Source organism: Nelusetta ayraudi, unplaced genomic scaffold (genome assembly GCF_046127955.1).
Source record: "Nelusetta ayraudi isolate G7.1 ecotype Tasmania unplaced genomic scaffold, CSIRO-AGI_Nayr_v1 ptg000135l, whole genome shotgun sequence".
In the NCBI taxonomy this organism is placed as follows: domain Eukaryota; kingdom Metazoa; phylum Chordata; class Actinopteri; order Tetraodontiformes; family Monacanthidae; genus Nelusetta; species Nelusetta ayraudi.
In genome coordinates this window covers 1,933,522-1,945,000 of record NW_027466185.1, presented here as the reverse complement: position 1 = coordinate 1,945,000, position 11,479 = coordinate 1,933,522, and the positions used below count along the sequence as shown (strand labels likewise).

Sequence of the window (11,479 nt, the reverse complement as noted above, 5' to 3'; positions counted from 1 at the left end):
TATCTCGGTATCCTGCAACACCCCCCCCCCCTCCCCCACTGTTTTATTTATTTATTTATTTTTTGATAAGAGACTAATCTTGGCACACCCGGCACTGTATTCGCTTTTGGAGCGATTGGCCCGTCTTTAGAAGGAATCAATGAAAATGTGTCCAGACACATGGCCCAGCTCAACCAGACATGAATTGATCATCAAAATATCAACATCATCATTTTGTAATGGACGGCACCGCCAGCGCGAGGAGAGGAAGGGAGGGATGGGAGAGAGAGAGGGATGGATGAGAGGACGGGGGGCTGTGGGGGGGGGGGGGGGGGGGGGGGGGGCAGCCAGACTGCAGAGCGAGAGACGTGGTGTCGAGAGGGCGTAAATGAGTGAGGAGCCGGAGATTCCAAATTCTGCTTTTCAGAAACTCCTTGGAGCGTCTCCATAAAGCAAAAAAAAAAAAGGAAAGAAAGAAAGAAAGGAAGAAGGCCGGAGCCGGTCTGTCCAAGATGCAACACTTGTCCACCAAAAGATTCTTTTTACCTTGTATTATTGAGACTGTGACGCGCCTTTCTCCCTCCTATTTTAACACACACACACACACACACACACTTAAAGAACGTATCAAGTGAAGCGCTTCTCCGTTTCGAGGTGAAACTGAGCAAATGATCGGTGTGTCACAGCTCCCCAAAATGATGTCCTCTCTCTCTGTGGATTCCTTAAAAAAAGGCGTAAAGTGAAAAAATACATTTAAAAGCAAAAAAAAATAAAAAAAATAGCGACGAGTGCCTAGATTCTGTCCACTGCACAACCTCTCCCCGCTCCGACAGCCACGGACAAACTCGGGCCGGTGCTTGTATAATTGCTTATTCAAGTGGTGACCCTCCGTTTGGGGGGGGGTTCAGGGTTTAGGAGAGGGTTGTAGTGGTGGAGGGGTGGGGGGTTGGGGGGGAGCGCATAGCTGGAGCCTCCCCAATGTCCGCCGAGTCAATGCGAAGCTTGTTTTCTTCTTCTTCTTTCTTTTCCTCCTCGAATGTAAGGAGCCAGCTATGGGTCCCAAGCCAGGGCCCTTTTCCTGTGGGCCCTCTGCACCACCGCCACCTCCCTTCCTCATCTTGGTCCTCCTCCTCCTCCTTCTCCTCCTCCTCCTTCATCCTCCACCCTCCTCTGAGCCTGGCTGGGCCTGGCGCTGGCACAGAGGTCCCTTTGTTGTGCACCAGAGGGCCCATACTCTCTCTCTCTCCTTCTCTCTCCCTATTGCTCTCTGTCTCCCTTTCTCCTCCCCCCCCCCCCCCAACCCCCCCCCCCCACACACACACACACACACACACACACACACACACACCACCTCCCCTTATTTTCCTTTAAAGGTCTCCAGGCTTCACAAATATGAGATAATAGGAAAAATAGAGCTGGCTGCTTGCGGTGACTCAGGGCGAAACGTCTGAGTGAAAAATAGAAAGTGAGGGAGAGTCAGAGCGAGAGGGGGAGAGGTATTGTTTGCAAGGTCCATTGGATGGGGAGAGAGAGAGAGAGAGAGAGAGAGAGAGAGAGAGAGAGAGTTGGAATAAGGTTGAGTCTCCTCCCATCTCTCTTCTCTCTCTCTCGCTCTCTCTGTCCAGCAGCTTCTGAACCAAAAGCTCAGTGTGGATCCAAAAGCCGGAAGGGGGCTCACTTTACCAGACACACATATACACAGAAACACACACACATACGCGCACACACACACAGAGTGTGGCTCTCTCTCTCTTGCTCCGTCTCTCGGCAGGTGGACTGCGATGTTTTGGCTCGGCTGCGGGGCAGCAGCTTGACTCCGTTTGAGCCAATGAGCCAAGATAATAGCCAACGATTCCAGAGTTATTGTCAGCGTTTTCCACCCCCTCCCTTCACCCCTCCTGCATTCACGTTTTTTTTCCAACCTCCAGAATCCTTGAGTTCCCACAGGACGAACGCTGCACCGCAGTCAAAATTGACAACGTTGATTCTTTGCTTCTTTAGCTGCTCAGATGGAGTCAAGCGAGAGTTTTTAAACTTTTCAAATGCGCCGAATCGCATGAAAAACTCACTTTGCCACAGTTTTACAAGCATTTCCAAGGAGGAGAAGAAAGGCGTCCATTTATCATGGTGGCCCCTTTGTGACATCACAAAGAGGCTCCGGACATGACGAAAAGCAAGTAGCTAACTACCTCCCTCTGCTTTCAGCTTCCAACACCCCGCCCTGCAAATATGCAGCCCACACCCTCGCGTGGGCGCCCAGCTCCACCCGCTTACCTCACAGAACACACATATATATAGACACACACACACACACTTACACTTACACTTACACTTACACACACACACACACACACACACACACACAAAACATCCTCAACCTCAGAAGAAGCGGCAGTAGCGCCCTCCCGGGGTTTCCATGGAAAGTGTTGCGCTGTCTGTCCTGTACGAGTGTCTCCACCGGCTGGCGGCGGGAGACGCTCCGTCAACCATAAAGAGGAGCGAGAGGGAAAAACTAGCAAACAAATCAGACGGTCACTTCCTGTATCGCTGCTCAGTGTACTTGGTGGAGGGGTTCTTTTTAAGCGCGGCTAAAAGGAACCAGGACCAGTTCCAGAAAGTTTAAACCGACTAAAGAAACGCCTCAGACTTCTGTGATAGACAGATAGATAGATAGATAAATAGATAGATAGATAAAATAAAGTGTTCATGGACTAATAAAGGAAAAAAACGAGATATTTACATTCTATTGACATGATGGATTATTAAGTTATGACTAAGTTAGGTTATGTATAGAAAATTGACATAAGTGTTTTATTGAAAAACAAAAAAAGTGGGCGTTGGGGGTCGTGTTGTTTGCTTGCTTGCTTGCTTATCTGTCTATTTGTTTGCCGTCGTGCGGCGTCAGCCCTGACAGCGCTACCCTGCCAGGAGGCACAAACGGCAAAAAAAAACCTGACACGTTTGGTCGTTAGCCGGACGTGCAAGCTCGTCTTTTCGGGCTGCCAAATGAAAAAAAACCTGCTAGCAACCATTGGTTTTGTTCCTCGTCGCGTCGTCCGCGTCAATCAACAATCCCGGTGAAAGGCACCGCGGCCGTCTCCGCTTTTCTCCTCTTCTCTCCTGTCCCCCCTCAACCAGCACTCCTGCCCATTTCCTCCCGTGTTTTTCTTTTTTGTCCCCCACTATCTGCTGCACAATGAAAGAGCCTCTTGGCTCTTTTTTTTTTATTAATAGTTAAAGTGGCCGCGGCCTGTCACTGGGGACAATAACGGCAGCTCTGTTAATAAATAAAAATAATAACTAGGAGATCGAGACGGAGGGGGAGTGCAGTTGAGAGAGAGAGAGAGAGAGAGTGAGAGAGAGAGTGAGCGAGAGAGAGAGAGAGAGAGAGAGAGAGAGGGACAAGGCAACGGTGCCATTTGTTGTTCCCTCTCACTTGTCAAAGCTCTTTGGCTTAAAAGCCTCTGTCATTGTTGAGGGGAGAAGAGGGGGATGAGAGTGAGAGACAGGGGTGGAGGAGGGTAGGGGTGGAGGAGTGGGGGTGGAGGGAGGCCGCCACTGGCTAATAGCACCTGTTGGGGTGATGGTGAGGCAGCTGTCGTGAGGAGGTGGGGGTCCCTGTCCTGTCCTCTCTGCAACAAACTGCTCTTCTTCTTCTTCTTCTTCTTCTTCTTCTTCTTCCACATCCTCCTCAGGTATATGTTGGATTTCATGTTTTTGTCCCCTCGCTGGGTGGGGGGGTTAGGAGGTAGGCAAGCGATTTCCTCCATGGCTTCGCTGCGTCAGACAATGAGCTGAACTGCAAAGTCCGTTTAGCCATTTCATGCTGATTAGAAAGACGCAGATATGCGCTAAGACCGCTCGCGGTTTAAAGTCCACGTGGAAACAAAATTATGAAAACAAAGAGCGTAAAAAAAGGCGGCCGCTGGACCCAGTCAAATGACAAAATTTTGTGTGAAAAGATCTCTGATCAATAAAAAAAAAAAAGAGAGCGAAAACAGGATGAAACAGATTTGGTCGGGATCTGTTATTGTGCGTCTATCTTTTTGCACCTTCTCTGAAAGCTTTGTTCATCAGAGCAGGAATGATCAGGTCGCAGATCAGGGGAAAAGGATTAAGGTCTTGGGGGGGGCCTCGGTGAGAAAGGTACAGCAAGTAGGACTGTGGCGTTGCAAGTGTTTGTGTGTGTTTCCTGTTTGTCGTCTCTCTCCCTCGCAACAAAATAAAAAGTCTGTCGTTTCATATTTTTTTTGAAGTTCGGAAAATCTCTCGCCGCTACTTCACCGTCATCTCCGCTTTGATGTAGACGGGAAAAAAGGGGGAAACATGTCGAGGACGGATAGAAGTAGAAGTTTTGGTCAAAGCGCAGCTTATTTTTTTTGTATCTGGATTTTGGGGTACTCTGATATGTTATCATGGGTGACGTGTGTGTGTGAGTGTGTGCGCGCGTGCGTGTGTGTGTGAGCGCACGTGCGTGCGTGCGTGCGTGTGTTCACGTCTCACTCTGTGACAAAGGACTAAGCTCCTCAGCTCTCCCTCTCAGTCAGAAAGTCTCGATGCTTATGTGTTTGCAGGCGCGTGTGTTTGTTTGTGCAGGCAAGCTGTCTCCTGCCAGTGAGATTAAGACTTTTCCTTCTTAAATCTGTCATGTCATTATGTGGAGAGAGAGGAGAGAGAGAGAGGGAGAGAGAGAGAGAGAGAGAGAGAGAGAAATAATCCAGAGCAGCAACAAACTTTTTGCCAGCCATCAGCACTTCCAGCTTGTGTGTGTGCGTGTAAAGATGCAGATATCCTTTGGTACAAGTGCATGCGTTGTGCGCTGCATGCGCACATGTGTACGTGCGCATACTTTCCTGTGGCTGTTTGTGCATTCAATGTGTGTGTTTGTGTTGGCTGGCAGGGTTAATCTCCCCAATCAAAGAGTAAAAACCTCTTTCCTTCAGTGAGGTCTCACATCCTGAGTGCAGATGGTACCCGGTAAACACGGTGTGGGCACCCACACACACACACACACACACACACACACACACACACACACACACACACACACACACACACACACACACACACACACACACACACACGCTCTCTCACAGTTTACCTTTAAAGGTCTCATATCGTGCAGATTTTTTTGTGTCTGTGGCTTGTCAACGAGCTGGTCAGAAATGATCAGATTCCATGCTGAACTTCTTTCATTGATCCACTGTTCACTTATGGAAAGCAGACCTTTGTGATGTCACAAAGGGCACCAGCACCACCGAAACCCAGGCGTCGGTGTTCCTTTTTCGTTTTGCCTTTGACCCCTTCGGGAAATGTGGATGCTGATGCTTGTTTTTATTATTTTTTACTGAGTTAATTGCATGTTTCTTTCTACATTTTATGTACATTTCTCAAGTTGACTGGAACCCTGTTACGAAAAGAATTTCCCTCGGGATAAAGAAAGTATTTCTGATTCTGATTCTGATTCTGAAGCATCTCAGGAGGAGGCCGAAGCAAAGTGTGTGCAAAGTTTTTGAGGGTGGCTGTAAACAGAAGGCTCACAATAAGCTAAATATTTTCTGGAAAACCAGCAAGGGGCTTTCTGACAAGCAATCGCGTAAGGCCGCTCACGTGGAGTTTGGAACAAAGACCGAAGTCTGTGAAAGATATAAAACGGTCATCGCTAATTTCTCTTTGCTAACCTTCATGAAAATTAACCGGCCGTGCACGTGTGTAGGTTTGTTGTTTTTGTTGTTGTTTTTTAGGGATTTTTTTTGTGGTAGCCGTGCGGCTCCAATCCCTGCGTGCACGAGCTCTCTCGCGTGACATTTCCATTACCTTCGCCGCGTGACGGCCGACCTGGAGCGCGTCCGCCCGTTCACTCGCTCGCACACCAGCGATGTGACGAGAGCCGCGAGGCTGCAATTAGCCCTTCTGGGCGCACGCGCGGCCACATGTGAAATCCGGCGCTTGCATGTGTGTGCGTGTGCACGCGTGCGTGTGTGCGAGACGGTCCGTGGAGTGTAAACGTGGAAAACAAAAGCGCCAGCTGATAATGTGTCCATTGTGGCGGGTGCATTAAGGCCCTCTTTGTCTCAGGGCCCACAGGGCTAATGATTCTCTAGCAGCAGGTGAGAGGGAGAGAGAGAGACAGAGAGAAAAAAGCCTCTCGCTCACTCTCTCTCCTCCTCCTCCTCCTCCTCCTCTTGTCTCTCCCTTTATCTCTCACTCGCTCCCGTTCACTCACTTGTTTTTGTTCTTCTGATTTCCTCTTTTTTTCGATTATCAGCCTCCCCCCACCACCTCCCTGGCTCTCCCTCTCTCTCTCTCTCTCTCTCTCTCTCTCTCTCTTTCTCTCTCTCCCTCTCTCTCTCCTGCTGATGCAGCCATTAGGCCGAGCTGCCGCTGCCTTTATTACAGCAAATGGACTTTAAATGAGCTTTATTGTCATGTTGGCCAGCCAACTGAATCCCTCTCCCCCTCTCTCTCTCCCCATGTCCCTCTGCCCACCTACCCCACCCCTCCATCCCCACCCACCCTTATTCTCCACCTCCTCCCCTTAAACAGAGGCCCCCAGCATTGAGAGGCTCTTGTCAAAGGACTGGAAGGATAAACTTTTGGCCATGGGCTCAGGGCACTACGGAGAAATTAAAGGTACAGTCGCAAGAAATGGCGCAATAAGTGCACTGAATCCAGCTGTGAGGGGCCACTTCAAACCAAATATGATCTTGCAGTTTACATGAAAGTTTTCTCCAGCTTACAGTGTGTAACGTGCCAGCTAAAAATAGTTGTTTTTTTTTTTTTTAGTTTTTATGATACCACCTTGGTGTTACCCGTTGCGGTTTTCGCCAGTTTTGATAAAGTTCATTGTCCGCGATTTGTACGTGTTTCTATGGAAGGGTGTTTTGGGCCATGAGCTTCTTGACTCTCGTAAAATCTCAATCTGGCCAAACTCTGCTGGAAAGAAGACCTGTTGCGTGTTGTTGCCTAGACAACGCCGAATAAAAGGCCACTGATCAGAGTTCATCGGCCACGTGCAAGGGACTTCTGTCATCTCGGACATAACTGCACATGTGACTGCGTCACTCGTCAAAAGAAAGAAAGGTGTTTCCAGTGCACTTTTGCAAAAAAAAGTCTCGAATACGCCCTGATGAGAGCGTAAAATCTTTTAGCGATGTCTGAGAGGTTTATCAAAATTCAGGTGTTTTAAAGACCTTTTTTTTTTTTTTTTTTTTTTTTTTTTGCTGCTGCGCTGTTTCTGAGGGTAGTGGATATCCAGCTACTGACACCGTGGGTGGGACTCACTCTTTGCATTTGGTTTTAATTGAGCAATTTCACATGAGAGGAAGTGCCGCTGTGCTGAACAGTCATTTCGCCTCCTGCGATGTGGCCGTGGACGTTCGTGTGACGTTTGGTGCAAAAACGGCAGCCACAAAGCCAAGCCTGACAGCAACACAATGAGCAAATGGCACAATGAGATCTCACGCAACGGCTCCTATTGTGTTAATTACACAGGACGTTTAGTTTTTTATTTTTATTTCAACCGAGCGGGATTAGTTGCCGCTCAGATGTGCTCAGAACACCTGTGAGGTCGAATGACGCATAAACTCTGAAGCCCAAGCGGAGATAAACCACGAAATCAACAACCACGGGACGCTCGTTATCCGATCAATACTTGATCAGAAGAACACAGTGTTGCATATTTCATTCTGAAAGGCGATGAGCCGCATCGCCTCGTTATTTTATCTTGCGTAATGCCGCCCTTGATCATGCGGGCAATTATTTACAATCATTCACTCACAATCATGTTTGCTCGTGGCATCCGCGCTCCGGCCGGCGTTTCGCTGATCAAAGCGGTGAATGGCATCAAAAATGTCGGGGGGGGGGGGGGGATCAAAGCTGCAAGTTTTAAAATAACAAGAAAAGAAAAAAAATGTGCGCACACCAAATGAAGTGAACGAAGCGGCGGGGGGTGAGGGGAGTTGGGACTGTGTGAACCGAGCTGAACCCCGTCGCACTTTATTTGCGACCCCTCGACGTCGCCCTCGAATCAATTAGCTCCCGCGTTAATCGCTGTCTTCACCGGCCCGTCGCACCACCGCCGGCCCTCCTTAACCCCCGGGAGGAGAGCAGGAAGGTAGGCGAGGAGACGAGGAGGAGGAGGAGGGATGGTGAGGGCGGGCAGGGGGGGGCTCGACTCAGCCGGTTGAGGTGGTGGTGGTGGTGGTGGGGGGGACTACACAGAGAAGTGGAAGAAGTCGGAGCCATTATTTTCTGTAACTCCGGGGCAAAGCCGGCGCTCGGCGTCCAGTAATTGAGCTTCATTAGGGAAGCAAAGCAATATGTAATCAAAGGGCCTCGCCGAGCCCGAGCGGCGTGGCCGTCGAGGGTGGGTGGTTGGGTGGGGGGTGGGTCTTGGCACAGCGATGGGCTCCATTGATCAAACCCCCCTTTTTTCCCAGCACCCCGCTGCGCTGACATTTCTGCAACAGGGGCGTCCCGCCTGGCGCAACAGCTGGGGAGAAAATATCGGCATCGCGGGTGGAGAGCGCGCACGGACCGTGCGTGTGTGAGCGAGCGAGCGTGTGTGCGTGCGTGCGTGGGTGCGGGAGCACCGACTTGCACGTCTCTGCACCCGGTGACCATTAGGGGGGAACGAGAGGTGGGAACACGCGGTGGGAGGGGTGGGGGGGGGGGTGTTTCCGCGTCGCTTTGCATGGACAGCCGTACCGCGCAGTGTGAGGGTGTGTGTGTGCGTCGCTGTCATTCGTCAGCGCATCCCTTGACATTTTTTTTCTCCCCCCCACCCGCCGCCACCACATCGAATTCCTTTGAAGAGCTTTTTGCGGGGAACAAAGTGATTTTGAGCCACCGCCAGGCTCTCTGTCAGCCTTATTGGGAGGCAGCGTCGCAAAAAGGCCCCATGCGGTTCACATACAAAACACACACACACACGTGCGCACGTACACACATATACACACACACGGGCGCTGAACTTGGCGGAATTGTATGAAGGAGGTGGAGGAGGCTGTAAAGACAGGAAAGATTCATTTTTCAAAACTTAAACTATCAGTTTATTTGAGTCCCGGTACGATGAACTGCGCACACGTGGTGTGAATAAACACTCACCTGGCAGAATCCCTTAAAGGTTCCGCATTTAATTTTCACACAAATTGATTTAAACGCATAAGAAAACCTGCATGGATCTCCAGACAACAGCATATTTAGCCCTTTGTTTACAGCCTCCCGCTAAAAACAAAGAGGTTTTATCGTTCCATGGTACGTACCGTCCGCCTGGAAGGTGACGACATCGGTCCCCCCGTTGTGATGCGCGACCGTGTGGAGTTCCAGACACTTCAAAAATAATAATCATAAAAAAGCCAACTAGTAAAGACGGGACCTTCAGGAATTGCATGTGAAGGCGACCGGCACAGGTTTCATCAAAGTCCTTTTAAACCTGATCCCACGCCACTTCCTGCCACTTCCTGCCACTTCCTGTTCCTTCCGCCCCTCTGTCTCACCTCCGCGTCCTCCCCAGCCATTTCAACGCCGCCCCACCCCGCTCCTCCCTCCCACTCCAGGGTCATTAATTAGCCTCCCTGCCCCCCCTCCCTCCTGACACAGTGACAAGCGTTACATTGTTACAAATTGGTTAATTACACCGTGCAGGTGTGTGTGCGTGTGAGCGGGCGGGCGAGCGAGAGGACAAGGAATGGAGAGATTTTTTTTTTTTGTTTCTCGTTTTTTTTTCAGGCAAGGCAGGAGCGATGCGCCTCAGGTAGGAAAGCACGCAGGAAACCAGGTATCGATCGGCCGAGCGCGGGGCTGATTTATGAGACGGGGGTGAGCGCCAGGGAAAAATCTGAAAGTCTGAACACGAAAGACGAGGAGGAGGAGGAGGAGGAAGAGGAGGACGAGGAGGAGGAGGCAGAGGAGGCCTTCGTCTTTGGAGGACCCAAAAACGCACGGGCGGCGCAGCTGAGAGAGAGGGAGAGAGAGAGAGAGGGAGAGAGAGAGGAAAAAAAGAACAGAGGGTCTACTTTTTTCTCTCCGCGCACCTCGCCGAAGGAATGTCCCGCCGCCTCAACGCCGGCACTGTGTCGCACAGAGGCGCTCAGTTTTGAAAGCTGTTTGCGTTTTGACTCGCGCACGCGTGTGCAACAAGAAGCCCCCCCCCCACACTCACACATACACACACACACACACACACCCACCCACACCTTCCCCCTGAAAGAAAGACTCCTTTGATCGGCCGTTTCACCTTTGCAAACCCACCACCACCCTCCTTTTTCTGACCCACTCCCCCCTTTATTTTTGAACGGGGCGAACGTTTTTTTAACACAAGCCTCTTTCTTGTCTTGGCGAGCTTTGGCTGCGGCCGCGCATGCGTGCGCACGCACGCATGCACACACGCGCTCGCTGGCTCTACAAAGGTGGGCCTGTGAGTGAGGGGACAGCGCCGTGTTTATTTTTCCAGTGGCCGCCCGCTCCCGACAGTTGCCTTTATTGTTCACTGTCGGTGGACGGAGGGAGCGGGGGAGGAAGTTGGGGGTGGGGTGGGGTGAGGAGGGGGGGGCGTCGGTGGGCACGGGACCGGGGTGGGTGGGGTGGGGGGAGGGGGGCTACCAACCAACGGGGAGGACAGATGGACGTCCGAGGGCAGCAGGTCGTGGGCCGGCCTTGCCTTCGCTCCCTTGCAAACCCTTCGACCCCCCCCGCCCCCCCACCCCCCAACTCCTCATCTGGTTTGACTGGCAAAGGAATGCGGCCCAGTTAAAGGTAGCAGCTGAAGAACAATGGGGGATTGTGCCGTTCACTCTGCAAGAGCACACGTGCGCACACACACACACACACACACACACACACACACACACACACACACACACGCGCGCACACGCACCACCGAGGCATGTAAGGCAAACATTGGTACATATGACCAGACATGGGCCGCACACACACTGACTGTTACCTCGGTGCGCCTCTCTAACTACATCCTGTTGAATGATTTAGGTCCTTGTTCTGTGTGCGATTGTGTGTGTGTGTGTGTGTGTGTGTGTGTGTGTGTGTGTGTGTGTGTGTGTGTGTGTGTGTCTGTGTCTGTGTCTGTGTGTGTGTGTGTGTGTGTGTGTGTGTGTGTGTGCGTACGCGCGTGTAATGGAGCTGGTATGTCGGGATCCGAGGGGGGGTCAAAGGTGAAGCCATGCTAAATGTGAGCAGGAGGCTGGCTGACTGCAGGGTAAACACAGACCAGACTCTCAGAGTCTCTCTCTCTCTCTCTCTCCCTCTCTCTCTCTCTCTCTCTCTCTCTTCCCCACCTCCTCCTCCTCTCAGCCCTTGCCCGCCAAAGCACCAACCAGCTTCTTCTTCTTTTTTTTTTTTTTCTTTAATTCCTTACCTGCCAATCAAATTGCAAATCAGCGTTTGGAAGAACGGAACGTAGATTTTTTTTTTTGTTTGTTTTTTTCAAAGCTGGCTGAAGATTTATTTCGTTTGCGAGGGAGATTTATTTCCTTTATTCCAA

At 50.8% G+C, this 11,479-nt stretch overlaps 1 protein-coding gene across 13 annotated transcripts in view; it reads left to right on the top strand.

The window, feature by feature from the left end:
- Window positions 1-11,479, top strand: part of sox5 (SRY-box transcription factor 5) — a 236,557-nt gene that overhangs the window by 185,727 nt on the left and 39,351 nt on the right. For 11 of the 13 annotated variants that reach the window (XM_076051749.1, XM_076051748.1, XM_076051747.1 and 8 more), the window contains one exon: window positions 6,526-6,612. The exons of the other annotated variants lie outside the window; for them this stretch is intronic. In XM_076051749.1, the coding sequence (XP_075907864.1) occupies window positions 6,526-6,612 (87 nt within the window). The remainder of the gene's footprint in view (window positions 1-6,525; window positions 6,613-11,479) is intronic. 13 annotated transcript variants of the gene reach the window in all.